Source organism: Rana temporaria, chromosome 2 (genome assembly GCF_905171775.1).
Source record: "Rana temporaria chromosome 2, aRanTem1.1, whole genome shotgun sequence".
NCBI classification, from domain to species: domain Eukaryota; kingdom Metazoa; phylum Chordata; class Amphibia; order Anura; family Ranidae; genus Rana; species Rana temporaria.
In genome coordinates, this window is record NC_053490.1 from 298572036 (window position 1) to 298599587 (window position 27552).

General features: G+C 44.6%; 1 protein-coding gene across 4 annotated transcripts in view; it reads right to left on the reverse strand.

Moving 5' to 3' along the window:
• Positions 1 to 27552, reverse strand: part of LOC120926938 (lethal(3)malignant brain tumor-like protein 3) — a 77747-nt gene that overhangs the window by 22627 nt on the left and 27568 nt on the right. For all 4 annotated transcript variants that reach the window (XM_040337269.1, XM_040337270.1, XM_040337268.1 and 1 more), the window contains 3 exons: positions 18532 to 18623; positions 16614 to 16765; positions 11099 to 11175 (listed from right to left, as the gene is read on the reverse strand). In XM_040337269.1, the coding sequence (XP_040193203.1) occupies positions 11099 to 11175; positions 16614 to 16765; positions 18532 to 18623 (321 nt within the window). The remainder of the gene's footprint in view (positions 1 to 11098; positions 11176 to 16613; positions 16766 to 18531; positions 18624 to 27552) is intronic.

Below are 27552 nucleotides of genomic sequence, written 5' to 3' on the forward strand. Positions count from 1 at the left end.
TACAATTAAACTCATTAGGAGTGAGAGGGACCGAAGGCCAGTCAGGCACTGCTGCATACACATGAGCTCATAAAGAACATTCTGACTGGAGGAGAGAGAAGAGTGATCTGAAAGATGAGCAGATAAATATGCTGCCGATTCATCACTGTCCAATCAGAGGCTGGGGCTGCAGCAGAGAGTCAGCTTACCGACCTGGCACTATCAATGGCGTCACTAGGGTTGGTGTCACCTGGTGCGGTAAAATATGGTGTCACCCCCCCCCCCCCCAATAACATTTTTCAAATATTTTTTACCCTACTGTTTGCTCTCTCTCCCCTATCCATCTTTCTTTTTCGTTCTATCCCTTCTTCTTTCTCTCCATTTTTCTTTGTCCCCTCCCCCCACCTCTCTTTCTCCAGAACCGGAATTCACATCTCAGGAGCCTATAGGCCAGGGGCGTACCTAGAGCATTTGGCACCCGGGGCGGATCCAATATCTGGCACCCCCCCCCCACGTTAAAATGTAAAAACACCCCACTGTGCCCCCTGCATCCTTCAATATCTTTGTTACTACTGTGTACCCCTCTCCACAACTGCACCTCTGGACCACTTTATATTGCACAGCACCCTGCATCACTAGACCCCTTTACATTACACAGCCCCCTGCATCACTGGACCCCTTTACATCTCACAGCCCTCTTCACCTCTGGACCCTTTTACATTACACAGCACCCTGCACCTCTGGACCTCTTTACATTACACAGCCCCCTGAATCACTGGACCCCTTTAAATTTACACAGTACCCTGCATCACTGCACCCCTTTACATTACACAGCACCCTGCATCACTGGACCCCTTTATATCTCATAGCCCCCTGCACCTCTGGACCCTTTTACATTACACAGCACCCTGCATCACTGCACCCCTTTTACATTACACAGCCACCTGCACCTCTGGACCCCTGCATGTTACAGACCCCCTTCAGTGCAGACACCCCCCCTTAGTGCAACCCCCCCCTCGGTGCAACCCCCCCCCCTAAGTACAACCCCCCAGTGCAAACCCCCCTTAGTGAAAACTCCCTCAGTGCAAACACCCCCTTAGTACAACCCCCCCTCAGTGCAAACACCCCCCCTTCAGTGAAATCCCCCCAGGTGCAAACACCCCCCCTTCCCATTCAGTACCTCAGATCATCGCAGGCAGCGCCACGGCACATGGACAGAAGGTCCCCTCGGCCCCTCCCCCTCTGTATGCACAAACAGAGAGGAGGGGGCTGTGCCTGTGTGCCGACTGCCGAGCACCGCTAACAGCCCGTGGCTGTGAGAGGAGGGGATGGATGGTGCTGCCGTGTCACCCCGCAACCCCCCCTCTTGTACCGCGGCGCTCATTGCTGCAGTCGCAAATTATAAAATTATTATTACTAGCACAGACAAAACACAACATAATTTAACATGTCTACTAAATTCCTACTAAACCTAAAAAAAAACAAAAAAAAAAAAACACACCACACACACCTTTTCAAATTTGTAAACTTTAGTTCATAATTCACAAAGATTTATACATTTTAAAGCATGCCTTTTTTGCGAAATGGTAAAAACCAAAATGGTACACTGTAAATAAGCAATTAATGTGGAGGTTGGCCATGTGTGAATTGTGAGATAAAATAATGCAAACATTTTATTGCAGTGCACTGATGTTTACTATGTTGTTTATTAATGAACACAGGGCATCATGCACTAGTGTTAATTTTGGCATCAAATTTAGTCAGTCTTTTGATTAAAATGCCATTTTAGTTTTAGTCATCTGCAATGGTTTTAGTCATATTAATTCGGCTAAAATGTATATAAAGCATTGCATGCTCGTTATACTCACTGTGGAACTTAAGGGGTTAATCCTCTGCATTGTCTAAAAAGGCAGTTTTATCCTGTATGCACAGATCCTCCCCCTCCTGCACTGTATCTGGGGAAAGCCAGCCAACACAGGCAGGGTAGCCGACCTGCACATACTCAGTTGTGTCTTATGCTGGAGAGAACATTTTCTTGTTCTCAGAGCTAGCCAGGTCACATGATATTGATATCACACATGTGGGCGTGTATGCAGGCTGCAGTGAAAATCTCCCTCTTCCTGAACGCTCAGCACTGGAGATACTGTGCAGTTCATCTAACCGTGGTATACAGATCATCCAAAATGGTATATAGTTGCAGCATTTTTATGTAAAAAAGATTTATAAGCTAAGGGGTACCTGGGGATGAACTCTTTTCATATTACAGGATCTAGTAACACTTTAAAAATTGTAATGCATTATTTAAGCATATCTCTAGAATTTCTATACACATTATATACTTCTGGAGTAAAGAAAAAATAAATAATGTTATTTATGGTATTAAGGTTTGAACAAACTATACACTATGTAGTGGTCTAAGAAGGTCTGTAAATGTTGCACAGTGCTCTGGACAGTGGACTGAGGCCTGTAATGCACACACAGCGCTCTGGATGGTCGGGAGGCCCGTAAATGCTGCACAGCGCTCTAGACCGTGCTCCGAGGAGGCCTGTACCACACAGTGCCCTGGGCGGTGGTCTGAGGAGGAAGCCTGTAATGCACACAGTACTCTGGACTGTCGGGAGGCCTGTAAATGCTGCACAGTGCTCTGAGGAGGCCTGTGCTCCACAGTGCTCTGGATGGTGGTCTGAGGAGGAGGCCTTTAATGTACACAGTGCTCTGGACGGTGGTCTGAGGAGGTCTGTAATACTGCACAGTGCCAAGCATGGTCGCTACCTTGTTTTTTTTAAGGCTTTGTTCGGTGATGAAAATGGAATTCAAAATGTGGGGTAATGTTCATTTAGTTTTTGTCACTGGAAATATGTCACTGTCGAAAACGATGACAAAAATGTTTTCGTGGAGGAAATTAACACTGCCCTGCACTGAGCAATTCTGTGTTCGTTTAAGGGATCTGTAAACATGATAAACATATGTTTGAGGACCCCTGTCCTTTACTATTCTGAAGATCTGATCCTCACCCTGTGTGCTTGTACCCAATGAAAGGTGGGGGAAATAAGCCATCATGGGCTGGGAGAGCTGCAGGTTGATCAGAGCATACAGAAATAGAAGGAAGAGCCACGGGTGGATACAGTGGTACCCAGTGGTGAACTGCTTTTTCAGGCGGTGGGAGGATGCCTTTTCAGGAGCTCCTGTGCCAGGAGCAAGCCCGGAATGAAAGCCAAAGATTCTGCAGGCTTACTACAAACATCATGGAGGACCGGAAAGTCCCTGATGATCTATGGTACAGGAAACAGATGGTTTCCAGATGTAAACAGCACCATATTTAAATAGGCAAGGCATCTGAACACACTGCAAAAATAAAAGCATTTTTAAAGCAACATGTTAGTCATCCATTTACTCAGCGTACCACCATCTTTTATATTTTACCAAAAAAATGGTAATTATATTGTGTTTGTGTGCATTAAAATTAATTTGTGTATTTTTTCTTAACAATCTGCGTTCGAAAAAATATTGCGAATATACCGTGTGACACAATGTTTGAGGGTTCCAAGTAATTTGCTAGCAAAAAAAAAATACAGATTTTTACCTGTAAACAAAAAGCGTCAGAAAAAGGCCTGGTCTTCAAGTGGTTAATGCATTCTGTACATTCAGGTAAAAAACGTTCCACTAGCTCTTCTCTCCCCTCTGCCTCCTGTCACGATCCAGCGCTGTCCCATCTCCACAGGAGTCAAATCCTCTGGAGGAGGAAAAGGGGGCGTGGTCCAGCCATGCAGTGTGCGGCAATGGGCTCACAGTCCAGGTTGGGAGCACATCCACACAGGTGCCCTCCTCAGCACAGTTTGCTGAAGAGGCACCTGCACAGCGTCGGCGGAGGCCTTAAAAAAAAAAAAAAGTAAAGCCGGGTACACACTACAGTAAATCGCGGCAATCCACATCAGGTGAAGCTTGTCGCCCAAAAAAGTTCAGGAGCTAGATTTGGGTGGCATGCTTCATGCGATGTGGGTTGCCACAATTGCAGCGCAACAATCGTGGCAGAACCGCATGATTTTAGGTACCATACAAATGAATGGCATCTCAAATGTGCCTTCTGCAAATTTTGTCATTCACACCTTGTCGCTTTGAAATCGCTAACAGAATCACAGCAAATCTGCCCGCGATTCAAATTGCTGTAATGTGAATGCAGCCTAAGTCCACTTCTTCTTGAGCAGAACATTTGACGGTTGATGTATGCCACCACAGTGGCATTGACTGCCCCCTTACAGGAAGACCCAGAAAGTAGACAGATCAGTGCAAGATGGCCAGCCTATTTGTCCGATTTAGCCAGGATGCCCATTGGCAACTTCCACTTCTCTGAAAACCATGTTCTCTGAATCACTGAAGTGGTTCTCTGGAATACCTTCACAACCTGACAAGTTAGCATCTGTCATCAAAACCTCACACTTCACCGATTGGAAAGATTTCCCTGCATTAAGTATCTGCATGGATATCTACCATTCCAGAGATGCTCTGGTCTTGGGAGTCAGATGCTTTGGCTGATCAAAGGGACTCCCAACACTTGTCCCATACTGTCAGGTTATTCAGCTTCAGAGCTCTGCAGCATATTGTGCTTAAGCGACTGCTTGGAAGGAGACTACCATCTTCCTCAGCACTGTCATGCATGTGCGGATCTAGGGATCCAACATCTTTAGATACTTCACCTGGGCTAGAAGAGACAGGCATGTCTCCTGCGGATGCAGTATTCTGGACTAAGGCCTATTCAGAAATAAACCCAAGCAATTCCAGGCATTGGGTTGGAACCAAGATCAACTACTGAAGGTTTAGCACCTAGCCAAACCTCCCCAGGGCTTTTAACATCACCTGGACTTTGTTTCTCAGTCTTCGATGCGACTGATCTTATAGTAGCAAGTTATCCAGATATCCCAGAATGGTAATCCCTCTGGTTCTCAATAACCCCAAAACCAGAACTAACACCCTGGGAGCTGTGGACAGGCCAATGGGTAATGTCCCAAACTGATAGTGGCAATCCTTCACTGCAAAATTCAGAAATTGTTGGGGAGGCTGAAAAAAAAAAAAAAAAAAAAAAAAAAAAAAAAAAGGGGGAAGCATAGGAAGGCATCCTTGATGTTGACTGATGCCAGTAAGTGCCGTGATGATGATTCAATCCTGAATTTATGGATTTTGAGAAACTTGTTTAAACTATTAGAGGTCTAGAATAGACCACATATCTCCATTTATCTTGGAAACCAAGTAACAGGTTGGAGTAAAAGCCTCAGGACCCCTATGTTTCTGGCACAGGTGCAATGACCCCTAGGAACAGTAGTCTCTCCAGTGCTGCAAAGAAAACAGCTATTATCTGTGGATCTGAAGGCACACAAAGGGTGAAGGGGAAAAGCAGCAAAATTCCAGAATGGAAGCCGTTTAGCATCTCCTCACGCGGGAGAGTGGGGGTGTCCCTTCGCGGAGTGGAGAATTTGCCTCCAGAACTGTACGGCTTGGAGATCTAGTTCTTTCTAAACTGTTTGGAGCATGAGGCTGGTTGCTTATTAAAAAAACTCCTCTTGGACTCCGAGGTGTTACTGGCTTCTGACCTATAACCTTCACAAGTAACAGTACTGTTCCCCACAGTCACCTTCTGGATGGAGTCACCCCAGGGTGGTTCAAAGCGTCCACAAATGTGCCTCTCCATGTGCTTCTTGTAGAAAAGTTTCATTGACCGACACTTAAAAAGGATTCTTGTCACCTAGACAGACACTGAGCCCACTCATGAAAGTTGCCTTATGGCATTCTCCAAGGCATCTACCGAGAAGCTCAGGGCTCTCAGAAAATCTTACAGCAGCTGCCAAATGGCTCTGAAACAGAACATTGGCTTTGCCCAGGACTAGGCACACTCCCACAGCAACAATCACAGACTGCATTGCCACTCCCATTGGAGAGAATAACACCTTTAAGAGGGCTTCCAAGATGTGGCATCTAAAGACTGGAACATCATCCACTGGAGACTTATTCCAATTGGAAATAACTGATTCAACAGCCAGCTAGCCAGATTTTTTGTAGAACTCTTGGTCCATTGGGTACACTTGAGCAAACCATTTCAGTGGTTAAAACACCTTCTCCAAGTGATCCCAATCAGCATACATTTCTTCCTGCAAGTGAAAGTGCACAGGAAAGGACTTGACAATATTTTAGAAGCCACCAGGACCCAAAACCAGGGACTTTAGGGGGAATAAGAAGTCCTAAATACCAGGTGGTCATCACAGGGGGGTGTACCGTAGAAGTCTGAGCGGCTTGAATATTTATTTTCCACTGGATGCCTCCAATGACATAAATGAAAAAGCTCCAATTTAGTGATACAGTCCTTAAAGCTTAGATTGGGTCTGTTCCTGCCTTCCAAGGAGTCAGCCTCATGTTCTAGAACTGCATTAGAGTCTCTGATTACTAGCATAGGGCTGTCAGAAAAGGTAAGTGCCTCAAGAGTAAGGTTCGTTAAGGAGTAGAGTTGGTGTGGGGTGGAATATAAACCTTAACATATGAGCTCTGGCAAAGACAGTTTAAAACTTATATACAGTATCTCATAAAAGTGAGTACACCCCTCACATTTTTATAAATATTTTATTACATCTTTTCATGTGACAACACTGAAGAAATTACACTTTGCTACAATGTAAAGTAGTGAGTGCACAGCTTGTATAACCGTGTACAGTGCCTTGCGAAAGTATTCGGCCCCCTTGAACTTTGCGACCTTTTGCCACATTTCAGGCTTCAAACATATAAAATTGTAATTTTTTTTGAAGAATCAATATGTGGGACACAATCATGAAGTGGAACGAAATTTATTGGATATTTCAAACTTTAACAAATAAAAAAACTGAAAAATTGGGCGTGCACTTTCAGTGCAGCAAACTCTCTCCAGAAGTTCAGTGAGGATCTCTGAATGATCCAATGTTGACCTAAATGACTAATGATGATAAATATGGATGTACTGCAGAGATCTACAGCTGAGGTGGGAGACTCTGTCCATAGGACAACAGTCAGTCATATACTGCACAAATCTGGCCTTTATGGAAGAGTGGCAAGAAGAAAGCCATTTCTTAAAGATATCCATAAAAAGTGTAGTTTAAAGTTTGCCACAAGCCACCTGGGAGACACACCAAACATGTGGAAGAAGGTGCTCTGGTCAGATGAAACCAAAATCAAACTTTTTGGCAACAATGCAAAACGTTATGTTTGGCGTAAAAGCAACACAGCTCATCACCCTGAACACACCATCCCCACTGTCAAACATGGTGGTGGCAGCATCATGGTTTGGGCCTGCTTTTCTTCAGCAGGGACAGGGAAGATGGTTAAAATTGATGGGAAGATGGATGGAGCCAAATACAGGACCATTCTGGAAGAAAACCTGATGGAGTCTGCAAAAGACCTGAGACTGGGACAGAGACTTGTCTTCCAACAAGACAATGATCCAAAACAAAGCAAAATCTACAATGGAATGGTTCACAAATAAACATATCCAGGTGTTAGAATGGCCAAGTCAAAGTCCAGACCTGAATCCAATCGAGAATCTGTGGAAAGAACTGAAAACTGCTGTTCACAAACACTCTCCATCCAACCTCACTGAGCTCGAGCTGTTTTGCAAGGAGGAATGGGCAAAAATTTCAGTCTCTCGATGTGCAAAACTGATAGAGACATATCCCAAGCGACTTACAGCTGTAATCGCAGCAAAAGGTGGCGCTACAAAGTATTAACTTAAGGGGGCTGAATAATTTTACACGCCCAATTTTTCAGTTTTTTATTTGTTAAAAAAGTTTGAAATATCCAATAAATTTCGTTCCACTTCATGATTGTGTCCCACTTGTTGATTCTTCAATTTTTTTTTTTACAGTTTTATATCTTTATGTTTGAAGCCTGAAATGTGGCAAAAGGTCGCAAAGTTCAAGGGGGCCGAATACTTTCGCAAGGCACTGTATATTTGCTGTCCCCTCTAAATAACTCACACAGCCATTAATGTCTAAACCGCTGACAACAAAAGCGAGTACACCCTTAACTGAAAATGTCCAAATTGGGCCCAATTAGCCATCTTCCCTTCCCGGTGTCATGTGACTCATTAGTGTTACAAGGTCTCGGGTGTCAATGGGGAGCAGGTGTGTTAAATTATCGCTCTCACTCTCTCATACAGGTCACTGGAAGTACAAACATGGCAAAGAACTCTAAAGATCTTAAAAAAAAAAAAGAATTGTTGCTCTACATTAAGATGGCCTCGGCTATAAGAAGATCGCCAAGACCCTGAAACTGAGCTGCAGCACAGTGGCCAAGACCATACAGCGGTTTAACAGGACAAGTTCCACTCAGAACAGGCCTCGCCATGGTCGACAAAGAAGTTGAATGCACATGCTCAGCATCATATCCAGAGGTTGTCTTTGAGAAATAGACGTATGAGTGCTGCCAGCATTGCTGCAGAGGTTGGAGGGGTGGGGGAATCAGCCAGTCAGTGCCCAGGCCATATCCCGAACACTGCATCAAATTGGTCTGCATGGTTGTCATCCCAGAAGGAAGCCTCTTCTAAAGATGTTGCACAAAAAATCCCACAAACAGTTTGAAGACAAGCAGCCTAAGGACATGGATTACTGGAACCATGTCCTGTGGTCTGATGAGACCAAGATAAACTAATTTGGTTCAGATGGTGTCAAGCCTGTGTGGCAGCAATCAGGTGAGTACAAAGACTGTCTTGCATACAGTCAAGCATGGCGGAGGGAGCGTCATGGTCTGGGGCTGCATGAGTGCTGCCGGCACTGGGGAGCTAGAGTTCATTGAGGGAACCATGAATGCCAACATGTACTGTGATATACTAAAGCAGAGCATGATCCCCCTCCCTTCAGAGACTGGGCCGCAGGGCAGTATTCCAACCCAACGACCCCAAACATACCTCCAAGCTGACCACTGCTTTGCTAAAGAAGCTGAGGGTAAAGGTGGTGGACTGGACAAGCATGTCTAAAGACCTTAACCCTATTGAGCATCTGTCGGGCAAGCTCAAATGGAAGGTGGAGGAGCGCAAGGTCTCGAATATCCACCATCTTTGTGATGTTGTCATGGAGGAGTGGAAGAGGACTCCAGTGGCAACCTGTGAAGCTCTGGTGAACTCCATGCCCAAGAGGGCTAAGGCAGTGCTGAAAAATAGTGGTGGCCACACAAAACATTGACACTTTGGGCCCAATTTGGACATTTTTTACCAAGGGGGTATACTCCCTTCTGTTGCCAGTGGTTTAGACATTAATGGCTGTGTATTGAGTTATTTTGAGGGGACAGCAAATTTACACTGTTATACAAGCTGTACACTCACTACTTTATATTGTAGCAAAATGTAATTTCTTCAGTGTTGTCACATGAAAAGATATAATAAAATATTTACAAAAATATGAGGGGTGTACTCACTTTTGTGAGATACTGTAAGTGGCCCCTAGGATTCATTTTAAATATCTGGAATGGGAGACTTTTAGTGAGTAAAATAGGAGAAGTAAAAGGGCTTTTGTGAGAGTTTCTGCCATCCAGTGCTTCTTGAAGACCAGGATTTCAAAACCCATCAAGTGCATTTCCTGGAGTGAAACCAATTCCTTTTTTTTTTTGTTTTTTTTTTAACAAGAAATAAAAAAAAAAAAAAAAAACACTTGAGTATAGATTTAGCCCCTTGTACACTGCTGCTGTTAAACGGATGTTCAGAGGCAGTTGGATGCTTTTTTCAACTGCCCCCTGAACACATTCATTGTCATCTTATGTGACCATGTACACAGTCTTCTTTAAAGACGTTTTTAGGCAGTTACTTTTAACAGTGTTTCTTTGAAAGCAAAAAAGAGTTTAAACGCCAGAGATTTCCATGTTTCAGGCAGCTAAACTGGTACCCGAGTTTAGCCGCATTTTATAGTTTATAGGAGTTTTTGGCCTTTTTTTTAGCTTCTAAAACGCAAACGCAGCATGTAAATGCGGCAAATCGGACGTTTTAAACGTGGGTTACTATCTGTTAAGTTTAATCATCCCGTGTACATGGAGCCTTAGACCCCTGGTATTTCAGGAGACAAAGTTTGTTCGACACTGTTGTTGTATCAGAAATATGAAAAACCTTAAAATATAAAATCAGGAACATGTTATACACATAGCAAACAGAGATGCAAACTAAAGCCTATCCCACCCTGCTCAATAAACCAAACTAAAATCTGTGAAGAGTGCCATAAACATGCAAATAGTGACATCTACTGGTACAATGAAAATGCGCACTCATTAGCAAAAGAGTAGGATAAGTTCACTTTCAGTAACATATTACACGTGTATTTAGAGTGCAACATATAAAATGTTACTATGGAGTACCCACCACTTTGTCCCCCTCAATGCCCTGTGACAGGGGGCGGGGCATCCTCTTCCTGCACCCGCTGTCACTTTTTGTAAAATGGCACGGCTGTGCTGGTGGATAGACATCACAAAAAGAGGTCTATGGACGTGTAAGATATCTTATGCTGCGTACAGATGATCAGACATTACGGCAACAAAACCGTGGATACATTTCCGACGGATGTTGTCTCAAACTTGTTTTGCATACACACGGTCACACAAATGTCCGAAATTCCGAACGTCAAGAACGTGGTGACATACAACAACACTAGAAAAGGGAAGTTCAATACCAGTCGTGTTAGTAGAAGTTTGGTGAGAGATGATTCGCGTTTTTCAGCATGACAAATGTGCCATCTCCATTACAAACGCTAGTTTTACCAGACCGAGCGCTCCCGTCTCGTACTTGATTCTGAGCATGCGTGGAATTTTGTGCGTCGGAATTGTCCACACACGATTGTAATTTACGACAACGGAGTTTGTTGTCGGAAAATTTGAGAACCAGCTCTCAAATTTTTTTTGGCGGAAGTTCCGACAACAAAATGTCCGATGGGGCCTACACACGGGTCGGAATTTCCGACTAAAAGCTCCCATTAAACATCTGTTGTCGGAAATTCCGAGCGTGTGTACGCGGCATAAAGTGGTCTGTGTATGCATGTGAGGTAAGGAAATTATGCACTTTAAAATTATGTATTTGAGTATACTTTGATTTCTTCAAATAGCCTGACAAGATATACCCAGAATGTTTTACCTGGTGGGGGTGTCAAAGGTATCCCAAATTCTTTACAGTGTCCAACAGGTCTGATATATGGACTGCTAGCATCACACCTGGGAAATAAAGATATTCCGTGAGATCCTCCCAAAATGACAAACCCCATCATAAAAAAATCATATTATTGTAAAGGCTCTGCCATGAAATGCAAAAATGTCCACAAAATGGACTGTAAATTTGGGGGTCACCAATTAATTGTATCCAACGGGCAACTCCACCTTTGTGGGTAAATAAAACAGCGAATAAAAATAATATAGCATATACATTTGCTGCACAACACATAATAGAGTGTTATTAAATTGTGTTTCCTTTTCAATCTGCAGCACTGTAATTTTTGGTAAAATTCAATGCAATATGGAAACATGGAGGCATTCCATACAAACACCCAGAAATGTAATTGGCTGACAGATTTTCCCAGAAGTCTGCACTAAGGCTAGATTCACACCTATGCAGTTTTAGTGCTTTTTGCAGATTTGCACTACAGTCCATTTAACATGGTTTCCTATGGAACACTATCTGTAGTGCAAAATGCAAAAAAGCACAAAAAATGCATAGGTGCGACTCCAGCCTTATATACAAGTCAGATTTTAGGCATCTCCTGCAACAAAAACGTCATTTTTTAATGAGATACAGGTATGACTCTGCAACAAGGGGTGTTAAAATCCCTGCAAGGTACAGAACATTGATCACTCAAAAGGGGATCGAAGGCTTGGTTCACATTACTGCGTGTAGGTGAATACATGTGAAATCACATGCATTCCCGACACGCAGAAATACTGGGCCAGATTCACATAGAACTGCGGCGGCGTAACGTATCGTAGATACGTTACACCGCCGCAAGTTTTCATCGCAAGTGCCTGATTCACAAAGCACTTGCGATGAAAACTACGCCAGGCCAATTCAAATGGGCGTGTGCCATTTAAATTAGGCGCGCTCCTGCGCCGGACCTACTGCGCCGGACCTACTGCGCATGCTCCGTTTCCTAACTCCCGCCGTGCTTTGCGCGCCGTGATGTCATTTTTTTGAAAGGCGACGCGCGTAGTGTACTTCCGTATTCCCGGACGTGTTACGCAAACGACGTTAAATTTTAAATTTCGGCGCGGGAACTACGGCCATACTTTAGACAGCAATACGACTGCTGACTAAAGTTAGGGCAGGTCAAACGACGACTAACTTTGCGACGGGAAACTAGACTAGCAGCGACGTAGCGAACGCGAAAATCCGTCGGGGATCCACCGTAACTGCTAATTTGCATACCCGACTCTGGTTTACGACGCGAACTCCACCCAGCGGCGGCCGCGGTACTGCATCCTAAGATCCGACAGTGTAAAACAATTACACCTGTCGGATCTTATGGATATCTATGCGTAACCGATTCTATGAATCAGTCGCATAGATAGAAACAGAGATACGACGGCGTATCAGGAGAAACGCCGTCGTATCTCTTTGGTGAATCTGGCCCACTATTCTTTAGCAGATGCACAGGGGTGTCATTTATTCTTAATGGTACCCCATGTACTGGTAAATGCATTGCAGGGACGGGGACTTCTTTCCCTGCATTTCTGTGGGTAGAGCAGCCCATTGAAATGAATGGACTTAATGTAGTATGCAGCTGCACCGATGTGAAGCAAGGCCTGATTCACACGTGAGGTTGAGGGAAAGTAAAACCATGAAGTTGCACCACGTTTTTACCACCACTAACTGCTCCCCCAGGGTTGTACACATGCTGTGGCTAGAAGTGTACCCTAGGTGAGTGGAGCGGCACTGCAACCCCCGCCCCCACAACTGCATGCAATGCTTGAATGGTGATGCGTCAACATATTGCCTCTTCACTGCCTGTCATGTGCCTCTGAAAAGCAATCTAAGAAAGGATTGCTGTTCAGAGCAGCAGCAGTTCGGGCTGCCATTATGAATGAGCCTTAAAAAAGCAGTTCTGATTGATCGTATGGAATTAGGGACCAAGAACAAAAGAAACACAATACATACAGTATCTCACAAAAGTGAGTACACCCCTTGCATCTTTGTAAATATTTGATTATATCTTTTCATGTGACAACACTGAAGAAATGACACTTTGCTACAATATAAAGTAGTGAGTGTACAGCTTGTATAACAGTGTAAATTTGCTCTCCAGTCAAAATAAAGTACACCCCCAAGTGAAAATGTCCAAATTGGGCCTGAAGTGTCAATATTTTGTGTGGCCGCCATTAAATTTTCCAGCACTGCCTTAACCCTCTTGGGCATGGAGTTCACCAGAGCTTCACAGGTTGCCACTGGAGTCCTATTCTATTACTCCATGGTTACATCACAGAGCTGGTGGATGTTGGAGACTTTGCGCTCCTCCATCTTCCGTTTGAGGGTGCCCCCCAGATGCTCAATAGGGTTTAGGTCTGGAGACATGCTTGGCCAGTCCATCACTTTCACCCTCAGCTTCTTTAGCAAGGCAGTGGGCATCTTGGAGGTTTGTTTGGGGTTGTTATGTTGGAATAATTCCCTGCGGCCCAATTTTTGAAGGGGGGGGGGGTTAATGCTTTGTTTCAGTATGTCACAGTACATGTTGGCATTCATGGTTCAATGAACTGTAGCTCCCCAGTGCCGGCTGCACTCATGCAGCCCCAGGCCATGACACTCCCACCACCATGACTGTAGGAAAGACACTTGTCTTTGTACTCCTCACCTGGTTGCCACCACACACGCTTGACACCATCTGAACCAAATAAGTTTATCTTGGTCTCATCAGACCACAGGACATGTTTTCAGTAATCCATGTCCTTAGTCTGCTTGTCTTCAGCAAACGGTTTGCAGGCTTTCTTGTGCATCATCTTTAGAAGAAGCTTCCTTCTGGGACAACAGCCATGCAGACCAATTTGATGCAGTGTGCGGCATATTGTCTGAGCACTGACAGGATGACCCCCCACCACTTGAACCTCTGCAACAATGCTGGCAGAACACATACGTCTATTACCCAAAGACAACCTCTGGATATGACGCTGAGCACGTGCACTCAACTTCTTTGGTCGACCATGGTAAGGCTTGTTCAGAGTTGAACATGTCCTGTTAAGCTGCTGTTTGGTCTTGGCCACAGTGCTGCAGCTCAGTTTCAGGGTCTTAGCAATCTTCTTATGCCCCGTACACACAATCGGAATTTCCGTCGGGATAAACTCCAACAGATTTTTCTGACGGAATTCCGTTCAAGCCGTCTTGCATACACACTGTCACACCAAAATTCCGACCGTCCTAAACGCGGTGACGTACAATACTAGGACGAGCCGAGAAACATTAAGTTCAATGTTTCCAAGCATGCGTCGACTTGATTCTGAGCATGCGTGTTTTTTTCTCCATCGGGGTTCCATACAGGCGAATGGAATTTCCGATTTTTTTTTTTTCCGATGAACTCAGTCTCATACTGGACACTGGAAGTTCAACATGGCACCCTGTGGCAAAGAACTCGGAGGATCTGAAAAAAAAGAATTGTTGCTCTACATAAAGATGGCCTAGGCTATAATGCCTTGTACACAGGATCGAAATTTCCAATGAAAAAAAAAAAAAAAAAAAAAATCAGACAGAATTTTTTTCATCGGATATTCCGACCGTGTGCCTTATCTGAGTTTTTCCAAAAAAAAAAAAAAAAAACGAACATGTTCTTTTTCTAAGTCCGTCGGAATTTCCGATGGAAAAATTATTGCCACGAGGTGCCATGTTGAACTTCTAGTGTCCAGTATGAGAGAGTGAGAGTGATAACACCAAATTTATACACACCATCTCCCCATTCACACCTGAGACCTTGTAATCTAATGAGTCACATGACACCGGGGAGGGAAATTGGCTACCTTTTTTTGCCCAATTTGGACATTTTCACTTAGGGGTGTACTCACTTTTGTTGCCAGCGGTTTAGACATTAATAGCTGTGTGTTGAGTTTTTTTGAGGGGACAGCAAATTTACACTGTTATACAAGCTGTACACTCACTACTTTACATTGTAGCAAAGTGTAATTTCTCCAGTGTTGTCACATGAAAAAATATAATACAATATTTACAAAAATGTGAGGGGTGTACTCACTTTTGTGAGATACTGTACACACACACACACACACACACACACACGGCCGGATTTGCTCTCCCTGCCGCCCCAAGGCCAGGTTCCACAATGCACCCCCCTCGCTGCCAACCGAACCACCCCCCTCAAATCAACGGAGAATGGCAACCGGTGGCAGGGGCGGCATGGTTAGTTCAAATAATTTTTTTTTTTACTTTTATTTATTTGTAGCTTGTCGCTTATTTTTTGTTTTTGTATAATTTTCTTATTATTTTTCTTATTATTTACTTTTTAATGACATTTTTATTTTATTAATTTAATTATTAGTTCTTATTATTTATTTTAGCAATTTTTTTTCACTTAACTTTTTTGCTATCACACAGGAAAAAACAATTCCCTGTGTGATAGCAATTGGAGGTGACATGTTCTCTTTATTGACCCTGTCACCTCCAAAACAGGAGTCCTAGCACTGTGCTAGAACTCCTGTCACAGCTGAGATTGGAAGAGCACAGCTCTCCCCTCTCACTGTGTACATCGGCAGCAGGAACAAGAGACAGACTCGTGGCCGGGGGGGGGGGGGGGGGGGGGGGGGGAGTCCTGAAGACAGAGCCAGCAGAGAGAGGTATGTGGGGTGAGGGGGGGGGGAGCACACATTTTACAAGCGATTTCGGCGACATCGCCGCAGTCACTTGTTAACAAGCGTGCGGATTCCCCCATAACTTACCGCCCTTAACTGTATGTTCCGGGCGTCGGGGGAATCTATGCCACTGCCGCCCTGCCGCCCCAAGGCCTGGCCTCAGTGGCCTTGTGGGAAAACTGGGCCTGCATGACACACACACACACACACAAATACTTTTAAAAAGCGTCACTCGCACTGCCAGGTACTGCCCTGTATGGCAAGGCGGAGAGGTCAGGATGACGCCTCCCGCTTCCACTGCTTTGTATTCCCTGTCCTGTTTGAGTTCCCGCTGTGCCGATGTATAGTTTGGCGGAGGAGCAAGAGTTTGGTCTGATCTGATCTTAATGCCTTTCTCCACCAGGACGCCCACTCTCTGTTGTAGAAAGAGGGACTAAAGAACTGAATAACGGCAACATGCAGCCAATGTTCAAAAACACAATCCAGCAGCTACTACTCCTATTCCTCTCCCCACAATAGCAGGCAGGCCTGACTCAGTTGCCAGAGAGGAGTGCTGCTAGCTTGTGTAGTGAACTTGTCTTTTACATAACACAAGCTCACAACTAGTACTAGATCAGCAGCAACCATTCTTCAGCCTGGGTGGAGCTACTGCCACAATAAACATAAATAAAATGTGCTTTTGTAGTACAATGCAGCCATGGATCAGAATAGGAGCATGTGTTCCATGCAATTGGTTCCCTGGGAAAATATGTTTGGTATGCAAAAGACTAGACTAGTAAATTGTAATTGTAATTTAGAAGAGAGAAAAAGATGTCTGTTACCAGTAATCATAACTGTGGTCCCAGCTATCAAAATGAATAAGTAGTCTGTTCTCCACAATATCAGAAATTGTAGCCACACACAGTAGTGAAGGATTCTTCCGATCCACAGCTTCCAGTTTCATACCCACACGGAAACCAGAGGGCGTTACTGGCTGTAAACAAATTGGTACAAAACATGAACTGAATAATGTTTATGACAAAAACGGTTGAACAAAAAAAATTGGGAGAATACTTAAAGTGGAGTTCCACCCTGAAAAAAAATTGTTTCCTCCAAAAAAAAAAAAAAATGTTTTACTTACCCGAAATAGCTGTTGCTATGCGGAAGCCCCGAATCTGCCTCTCCATCCTCCGCGGTGGATTATCTTCCTCCTCCTACACTCGGTTTTTCTTGTGAATGGGGCGCGCTGCATTCTGGGAACTGTGTATCCCAGAAAGCAGCCGGCCCATTCACAAAGCGCCGCTCGCGCATGCACAGTAGGAAACGAGCAGTGAAGCTGCACGGCTAATAAGGACAGGTAAGTGTCCTTATTAAAAGTCAGCAGCTACAGTGTTAGCAGCTGCTGACTTTTAATTATTTTTTTTTTTTACCGGACCTCCGCTTTAAGGAATTAATCTCATCAAAATAAAACATGAATCCCCACTGGGGAAGTTCCTGTTGTGGACAACCCGGCTTGAGTTGCTTAGCAAATATATGAAGCAGAGTGGTTCATATCATCATAATATGCATTAGGACATAAAGAGCACATGCAAGCTAGAAAAATATATATATATTTTGTGGGCCTGTGCACAGTACCAGAGTGGTTAGCACGCAGGCAGTTTTTGACTGCAGTGATCCGTGGTGAAGGGGTGGTGCGATGCATTTTTCAGTGCATCGCACCGTTTCCTTTGGTTTCTTTTACTTTTTAAGAAGTGCACAAACTGACACCTTATTCATGTCTCCACACAGCAGCATGGTGCGCTGTGCTGGGGTGACACGCAGTGCCTACCTGTGCACTGTGGTAAAATGCAGTAGGTCTGCATTTTACTGCAGCTCACTTTACTTTCAGGCTGCGCTGCAGTGAAACAGGGCACATAGAAAACAATTACCTTCTATCTGCCCAACTGGTTAATGGCATTTAGCCAGTCCTTACTAAATGATGAAGAGAAAGTGAAAACAGTGGGTCAGATCCACAGTGAGAGTACGCCGGCGTATCTACTGATACGCCGGCGTACTTTCAAATTTCCTGCGTCGTATCTTTAGTTTGAATCCTCAAACCAAGATACAACGGCATCTGGGTTTGATCCGACAGGCGTACGGCTTCGAACGCCTTCGGATCTAAGATGCAATACTTCAGCGTCCGCTGGGTGGAGTTTGCGTCGTTTTCCGCGTTGGGTATGCAAATTAGCTATTTCCGACGATCCACGAACGTACGCACGGCTGTTGCATTCTCTTACCTCGTCTCTAGTCGGCTTTTTCCGGCGTATAGTTAAAGCTGCTTTTTTGCGGCGTATAGTTAGATTTGCCATGTTAAGTATGCCCGTCGTTCCCACGTCGAAATATGAATTTTTTCTTTTTTTTTGCGTAAGTCGTCCGTGAATCGGGATGGACGTAAGTCACGTCTAAGTTTAAAAAATGACATCCTTGCGACGTCATTTCGCGTAATGCACGGCGGGAAATTTTGAAACGGAGCATGCGCAGTTCATTCGGCGCGGGGACGCCCTTCATTTAAATGAAACACGCCCCCTAATCGCCGATTTGAATTCCGCCGCCAGAAATACACTACGCCGGCGTAACTTAAGGCGCAAAATTAATTCAGCAAATTTAAAAACGTAACTTTCAGCTGGACTTTAAATACAGCCACAGGCAGAGCAACATGTGCTCAAACTACAAATGCATATCAGCTAAACTAAGCATATTGGTATATTTAGGTTATCTCACCGTGTTATAACTTTTAAATAATGTCTTTGGAGCAGCTTGTGACTTGCATTGCTTTAAGTAGGAAGGCCAGCTAAATTCTCCATCTTTATAACCTGAAAACAAAATGTAAGAAGCCATCAAACATGAATGTGAAATCTTGAAATACTAAATGCATTTTTTTTCCCCCCCTCGATCATTTAAAGAGATAAATATTCACTATTGCGATTCACAGGAGGGAAGCAGAGGATAATCGTCCTTGGATAGTAACCAACCCAGGTGGAAGTCTATTTGGGGGATCCACAGAGCAGAGCTCAAAAGGAATCGACCGGAGCACAGAGAAAAAGAAAGCCAATTGCCTTCCTTAAGGCCTAATGTAACATTTTTAAAGAACCCTGGGCATCTATCCAGGCTGACCAAAAGCTTGCTTAATTTTCTTGGGCAATTCCTACTTTTAATTCAATTTGTACAGGGGGAGGACTCTGTTAATGATGGGCTTCCAGGCAGCTAGGGTAAGAAGAGTGGCCAGCTGAAGCAAGTTTTCCCTTTGTGCATAGAACACAGTGTAGAAAACAAATAGTGTAACATATCGGCTCACCTCCAAATCATCAATCTTTCCTGGCATTAACATCTGGGGGGGGGGGGGGGGGTCTAGTCCCAGCTGTAAGTCACAATCTTCACTAAAACAGCCATAGACAGTGCAAATTTATTTTTCTGAAACCACAGAAGCCATCCCTGCCGGGAGAAGACATTGATTAATGCTGGCAGCTATAGCAGCCGCTAGCACCAAGCGCAAGTAAATCTGGCAGGCTAGTTGTACCCAAGTTGATCAATCTTGCCCGATTCTTTTTGAACCAGATGCGATTTGAACTGTCTATGGCTGGTCTATAGACCCCCCCACAACAGACTCCTAGAAGGTCCGCAGAGAGGGAAAAGTCGCCACCACGTGGAGAAAACTACCCACAGAGGCAACAACATGCACACAAGGGGCTAGAGGTCAGGTAGATACTGGCTAGATGTTATGAAGTGTAAAGTGCCCAATGAACAAATTTAAATTGAATAAATCTGTCTGTAGCCAAGATCATGTAAGTAACGTAGGTTCCCACACAGTCCTTCCAATCATCCTCAATAAGATTAGGCAAGTCATCGGTTTCTGGTAGGTACACTAATTTGGTGGCATAAGCTAGAGATAGATGCAGATACATTTGGAAGAAAAAAATGTGTTGGGACTTTCAATGAGGCAGTGGTGCAAATTGGACCACTGTCTCCATCCCTGATAATTGTATAGAAATGGGAGGAGAAGGAACAGGACTAGAGACTTTGGTATATATTACTAGCCATGGTCACATATATAGTCACAATGTTAATTTGTTTTTTTTACGCTGATACTTGTCCTACCCTTTTTCTTCTCCCCCCCCCCCCCCCTTTTGTTTTCCTTCTCCTCCCATTTTTATACAGATGCAGATACATAGTGGACAATGGCTTCCCCATCACTTTAGAGTCAGATCCCCTGGAGAAATTGCTCAGCTCCTAAAGTCAGGGGCGAAGGGAATCAAAATGCCACAGCTGCAGGTACCAGAAGAACATTTAGTTAGGAAGTGAAAATTTGGATTTGAGCTCATTATTTGCAGTAGCATCCCATCCACCATATGTTTCAAGGTAGTGACCCCTTTAACTGCCCACAGATGGGGATCCGGTAAACTGTGAAGGAAGGAGGGGTTACCTCTACAGGGGAGTATGCAGTGTGTAACTGGACGAGATGCAAGTTTCCTCTGGCACAATTCCAGACATATAATGTAGTTCCCCATCATGTACTTGATTTTGACAATGAATCGAAGGCTTCAGAACACCAGAACACCAGAATACCAAGGGTAGCATGAGAACCCATTATAGCTGCTATAATTGTCACCACTGGATTATCCTTGGGCTGAGAGAACCAATGCCTGACTATGACCAAACACAGTAATCAAAATAGAAATGGCAAGTCCACCGTGGGAAGGTGGTAGCTGAAGCACCATCTTTCCCAAGCGAGGAATGCTCCCAGCACAAATAAAGGAAACGGGTAATGCCATAAATCCCATTAAAAGAGGCACAGGAGTGTTCCTGAAAAAATTAACACATTTGGGGGAAATAATTTTGAGAAAATTCATTCTACCCATTGGGGAGAGGTCTCCATAAAAGTTACATCTTGAGCCAAGTTGTTTGAGTAATAGGTAGAGAATAACTACTGTTTAGAGGTTTCGAGTAATATTCTAGCAAAGAAAATGTAGATGTTTTTCATATAAGTGAGAAGGGTCAGAATTAGCCTGGGAGACCATTGGTTAATATCCATGGGTAGGGTAGGTGAATTCATCCAGCAAAGAGGTGAGCCCATATCAATCTTGGAGCATGAAGGATATAGTGGGAATAGAACAGATTTATCCCAGTTAATTCTAACCCCGGGGTAGGAACCAAATTCTTCTATAATATTAAGGGCCTGATGGGGAGAGGAAGAGGCGTCATTACAGACGTCAGATACAAGAGAGTTTCCTCTGCATATAAGGAAAGTTTGTCCTCTAGTGGGCCAACGGTAATACCCTCCGCAAAGGGGTTCCTACTCCAGTTGTGAACGGGCCCAGGGAAAGTGGATACCCCTGCCTTGTACCCTATCGGCAAGGGAACAGTTCACATATAGTATCTTTCTTCCACACCAAAGCTGTTGGGGCTGTATACAGAAGCTTCACCAACAAGATATATTGGAGACCAAATACAAATTTCCATAGGACCTCCCCGAAGTATGTCTACTCTAAGGATTCAAATGCTTTTTCAGCATCCAGAGAAGCCACCACCTCCAGTTGATCAGGAAAAGCCAGAGCCAAGTGCATGAATATTCAAAAAAGGCCTAGTTAGACTTACCGGTGACGGTATTTCTAAGAGCCTTTCAGGACAACCTTGGAGAGAGCGCAGCTCCGCCTCTTCTGTAGGAAACACCCACAGGCTTTAAATCCCTCCTCTTCCACCATGGCTTCAGTTATTGTGTGGCCTCCGGCACTGGAAAACAAAGCACAGAGAACCACAACACCATGATAGACACATACTTACTTTTTAATATACATTTAGGGAGGGAAATAGCGGTTGTCCTGAAAGGCTCTTAGAAATACCGTCATCGGTAAGTCTAACTAGGCCTTTCTCAAATCGCCTTTCAGGACAACCTTGGAGAGGATAACCAAGTAACTTACCCTAGGGTGGGACTACTGCCTGCAGTACCTTCCTGCCGAAGGCTTGATCTGCGGCCGACAGCAAGTCCAACCTGTAGTGCCGAATAGAAGTTGAAAAACTGGACCAGGTAGCAGCCTTACAGATCTGATCAGGCGTAGCACCGGCCCTCTCGGCCCAGGAAACTGCGGTTGACCTTGTTGAGTGAGCAGCGATTCCTGAAGGAGGGACTTCTCCCTTTGCTTGATAGGCTTCAAAAATTGCTTGTCTAAGCCACCTACCGAGCGTACTCTTAGAAGCTTTTTCCCCTTTGCGGGAACCGGAGAATACCACAAAAAGAGCGTTTGATTTTCTGAACTCCTTGGTGACGGAAAGGAACTGTAACAAACCTCTCCTTACATCCAGTGTATGGAAAGCTTCTTCTCCTGCATTAGCCGGAACTGAGGAAAATGTTGGTAAAATTATTTCTTGCGACCGATGGAAAGTTGAGGCCACTTTCGGTAGGAAGGCTGGATCTGTTTGAAGGACCACCCGGTCTGGCAAAACTCTAAGGAAGGGTTCCTTAATTGCTAGAGCTTGGAGCTAACTGATTCTCCTTGCTGATGTAATGGCAACTAAAAAAATTGTTTTGAGAACTAACTTTTTTAACGATGTACTCTGTAATGGTTCAAACGGAGCTCCCGTGAGACCTTGCAAAACAATAGATAAGTCCCAACAAGGGAAAACTTTGAGGGCTATTGGTCTATTTCGAGCAAGAGCCCTAAAAAATCTAGAAATTAAAGTTTCTCTGGATAGAGATCTTTCAAGATAAACTGAGAGAGCCGCTACCTGTGTTTTCAGGGTGCTGGCTGCCAGACCTTTCTCCATTCCTTCATGGAGAAATTCCAGAACTGAAATAGTACTCTTGATTTCGAAATTCTTGGAAGAACACCAAGAGTTAAATTTCTTCCATACTTTGAGGTAGATGGATCTAGTTACCTCTTTTCTACTTGATAGTAGAGTCTTAACTACTTTATCAGAAAGTCCTTTAGATTTTAGAAGGTCTTCTTCAGAAACCAAGCACTTAGATGTAACCTGCTTGCTTCCGGATGGCACACAGAGCCCTGTGTCAATAGATCCTTCCTGTATGGTAATCTCCAGGGAGGTTTTGTGGCCAGGTTCAAAAGTGTTGCAAACCAAGGCCTTTTTGGCCAAAAAGGAGCGATCAGGAGCAAGTTGGTGTTTTCCTCCCTGAATTTCCTTAGGACCAGAGGAATTAGTGGAAAAGGGGGAAAGGCGTAACACAGCCGGTAATTCCATGGGTGTGCTAGGGCGTCTATACCCACTGCCTAATCCATTCTGTGGAGAGAAAAGAATTCCTGAACCTTCGTATTTTGCTGACTTGAAAACAGGTCCACTTGAGGATGTCCCCACTCCTCCGATATCATATCGAACACCTCCTGGTTCAGACTCCATTCTGCTTCCACCACTCTTTTTCTGCTTAGCAGATCTGCTAGGAGATTTTGTGATCCCTTCAGATGGACTGCCGATAGGGAGGCCACATTTATTTCTGCCCATGACAGGAGTTGATTGGCTAAATCCATGAGCCCTTTGCTCCTGGTTCCCCCTTGTTTCAACACATAGATCACTGCTGTCGTATTGTCTGACAGAATCTGTACATGATGTCCCTTGACCTCCTGTTGAAAAGCGAGCAGACCCAAATGAATGGCTTTCATTTCTCGCCAGTTTGACGATTTTTTTGCCTCCATCTTTGACCACGTGCCTTGAGCGGTTTGACCCTCCAGATGGGCTCCCCAACCCCAGGAGCTTGCGTCGGTTGTTAGACGCTTGTCCAGGGGAAAAATCCATGGGAGACCTTTCGTTAGATTGGAAGAGTCCCTCCACCACCATAGTGCTCGTTTCACTTTCGCAGATAGTTTGAAACGTTTTTCGAACGGCACCTGATGTGACCAGACCTGCAAGATGTTTTTCTGGAGTGGTCTGGAGTGTAGTCTTGCCCACTGGACTGCTGGAATTGTAGCTGTGAGAAGGCCCAAAACTGACATAACTGTTCTGACTGGTACTGAAAGGTTCGTCTGGATCTGACCCACTGCTGAAAAGATTTTGTCTATCTTTTCCTGAGGTATGAACACTTTTTGCACCACTGAGTTTAGGATGTAACCTAGAAACCTCATCTCCTGAGAAGGATCTAGATGCGATTTTTCTAGATTCAAAATCCAACCTAGACTTTTGAGATGAGTCTGTGACGTTTGGAGGTTCGTCACAAGCTGATCCCTGGAATCTGCGAAAAATAATAGGTCGTCCAGGTATGGCACGACCGAGATCCCTCTCAGTTTTAGGGGTTCCAGGGCTTCCGCCATAATTTTTGTAAAAATTCTGGGGGAAGATGACAGGCCAAATGGTAGGGCCCTGAATTGGAGATGCCAGACTGATGCTCCCAGATTGATGGCCAGGCGAATGAATTTTTGGGAAGCTGGTGCTATTGGCACATATAGATAGGCATCCCTTAGGTCCAGGGATGCCATGAAGCAGCCTGGAGACAACAGTTTTGTGATGGAGTAAATTGTGTCCATACGGAAGTGTTTGTACCGTATTGATCTGTTCAGGATCTTTAGATTCAGAATCAACCGGTATTTGCCTGAAGGTTTTTTTACTAGAAATATATGGGAATAAAACCCCCGACCCTCCTGTTTCGGGACTTGGACAATGACTTCTTGTTGAATCAGATCCTGTAAAAGGTTCATCATGGCAGAAGCTTTTTCCTGATCTTTTGGGAGGGCTGTAATGTAAAACCTGCTTGGCGGACACTCCGAGAATTCCAGTTTGTAACCTTGTGAAATGATGTTCTTTACGAAAGGACTTGTGGATATTTGACTCCACTGAGGGATGAAGGATGACAATCTTCCCCCTACTGGAGTAGTTTTGTCATTTGTCTTTAGGGGTTTGATCTGGGGGAGATCTGAAGAGAACTCCGCCTCTTCCCCTACCCTTTTGAGGAACCCAGCGTTTTTTGTTGATATCTTCTCTATTTTTGTAGGGTTGTTGAACAGCACGAAAATTCTTTTTAAACGCTTGTTTCTTCTTGGCTGGGAAAGCCTTCTTTTTATTGGCCGTTCTATCCAAGACTGTTTCCAGGTCTGGCCCAAAAAGAAAATCCCCTGAAAAAGGGATGCCACAAAGTTTAATCTTTGAGGCTGTATCCCCTGACCACGTCTTTAGCCAGACTGCACGCCTAGCTGAATTGACAAGTGCTGAGGATCTGGCTGCCATTTTAATTGATTCAGCTGATGCATCAGCCATGTACTTAATTGCATTAAGAATTAGAGGAAAGGACTCTAAAAGGTCTTTCCTATGGGTGCCTGCTTCAATGTGGCCCTTCAGTTTCTCTACCCAGCATTCCAGGTTTCTTGCTACCACCGTGGAAGCCATGGCTGGTTTAAGGCTGGCGGATGCGGAATCCCAAGCTTTTTTAAGGAGAGCATCTGCTCTTTTGTCCATCGCATCTTTCAAGACCCCCATGTCTTCAAAGGCCAGATCTGTCCTTCTAGAAACCTGTGAAAAAGCAGCATCCACTCTGGGTTTCTTATTCCAAACTTCGGTTTCTTTATTTTCAAAGGGAAATCTTCTCTTAAGAGATTTAGGTAGGAAGGGACCTTTTTCCGGATCTTTCCATTCTTTCTTAATTGTGTCCGATAACACTTTATGAACAGGAAAAACTCTATGTTTGGAGTCATCCATACCCTGGTACATTTTATCATGGACTGATAATTGTACTCTTTCCTCCTGAATATCAAGGGTAGTGTAGATTGCACTTAAAAGTTCATCCACATCCTCCAGGGATAATTTATATTTAGAGGTTCTGCTTGCATCCTCTTCTTCCTCTTCCTCAGAGTCTATAAGAGAGGGAAGAGTACTTGTCCCTTCATCCCCAGAGTCCACCACTACTGGCCTGGAGGTGGAAGCTCGTGGGCTTGCTGGTGGTTGCTGGGGCTCAGTATGGACCGAACTCTGTACTAGCATAGTTTTAACTGAACTGAGTGAGTCCGAAAGTTCCCTGACTGATGAAAATAATTCTTTAATTTGTTGAGAAGATTCCTCTTCAACCAGTTCTTTAATACATGATCTACACATGGCTTTCTGCCAAGAGTCTCTCAGAGGGTTTTTACAGGAAGGACATTTCCTTTGGCTTGGTGGAATTGCTGGTTTAGTTTTACTAGCAGTTTTCTCCTGAAACGAGAGATTAAACTGATTTAAATCAAAGCTCTATTAGCTAGCTAAGCAAGAGAAACCACCACCTGGCTGATACCACCACCAGAGTGAAAATGTCCCCTTTAAAAAGAAAGATAAAACATAGCAACCACCAAAATTACTGCTAGATGGCCCAGCACAAGCTTCCATCAGAGCAGGGCAGGCTCCCATAGGGAGGAAACAACAATACACAAAGTAAGCCCATAAGGATCAGAATAAAGGCACCATTGTACCCCTCTTACCTGGGCCTGACCGGTGCTAACGACGCCTGCATCCGCCATCGCTGTAGCTCTTTCCTCCATTGCAGAGAGACAGCTGTAGAGGAATTGCTGGGTTTTTGAGTTTCCCGGGCTCCGCGTCATCAATAGGAGCCGGAAACGGAAGCGCCGGTGAGAGAACCCGCCCTCTAGTCCCTGCGTTCCAGGCGCCAGGAGCCACAGGCGCCACGCCTCCACAGGAAACTCTGCGTCGCCGGCGTGACGTCACCCGCCAGACCGGGACCCGGAACCGACATGCAGGACATGTTTCTTGTAAGAAACGGTACCTGCCCGACCACCAGGGCCAAAACCTGCGGACCCCGGGCACCAGACGCGGCATCCCCTATGGACCCCAAAGCTCCCGTGAGCAGGCGAGACCAGAGGACTCCGGAGCATCCCCCCTTAAAGGTACAGTGGGGGAGCTGGGATGGTTAGTCGCAAACAAAAAGAAAAAACTGAGGGAAAAGCCTGTCTCCAACCTTGGAGAGAAACGCAGTTCCCTGGCTCCAACCTGATGCTTCCACCATGGCGGAGGAAACACAATAACTGAAGCCATGGTGGAAGAGGAGGGATTTCAAGCCTGTGGGTGTTTCCTACAGAAGAGGCGGAGCTGCGCTCTCTCCAAGGTTGTCCTGAAAGGCGATTTGAGAAATGTTGTCAGTAGTCCTACCCAACATCATTTTGAATTAGTAGGCTGTAATAACAAAGTTCAGGAGGCAGGCTAGAATCTTTCTGGAGGAGTTTAGCGTCCACATTAGAAAAATAAATTTGACAATAAAAAGGAGCAGAGTTCTGTGTTCATACCAGTTTTGGGCACCACAACCACACGTGCCTCCTACATGGATGCCAGCAGAGAGCACATCTACAACAAATGTTGCAGCATTGCGTGGAAGCGTGGGTCCTCAGTATAAATCATGAAAAATTCTGCCGGAAGCCATTTCCGATCCAGGCGTTTTCCCAGACTGTAAGGAGACCAATGTAATCTGTGCCTCTTTAAAGTTTGTCTCTAGCCAATTACGTAGCTGTAGCGATAACAACTGGAAAGTAGATTTTCTCCAAATCACTCCAAGATACTTTAGAGCTTTAAAGAGACCGATAGTAAGGACCAAAACTACGGTTAATCTGTATCAGATCTGTCAAAATATTCCCGAAGGGTCCGCTATACATGGGATGCTAGCAGAGGGCAAACACTTATTTGCCAGCCATGCCACGAGGGTCACGAGTCTGGCCATATATCTGCTCTAATGTCATAGTGACAGGTCACCTGTCCCTCTCTGCATATCCATCCTATAATGGACCGATACTGACCCCTAGTAAAGACTTTAAAGGCATCCCACACCTGATA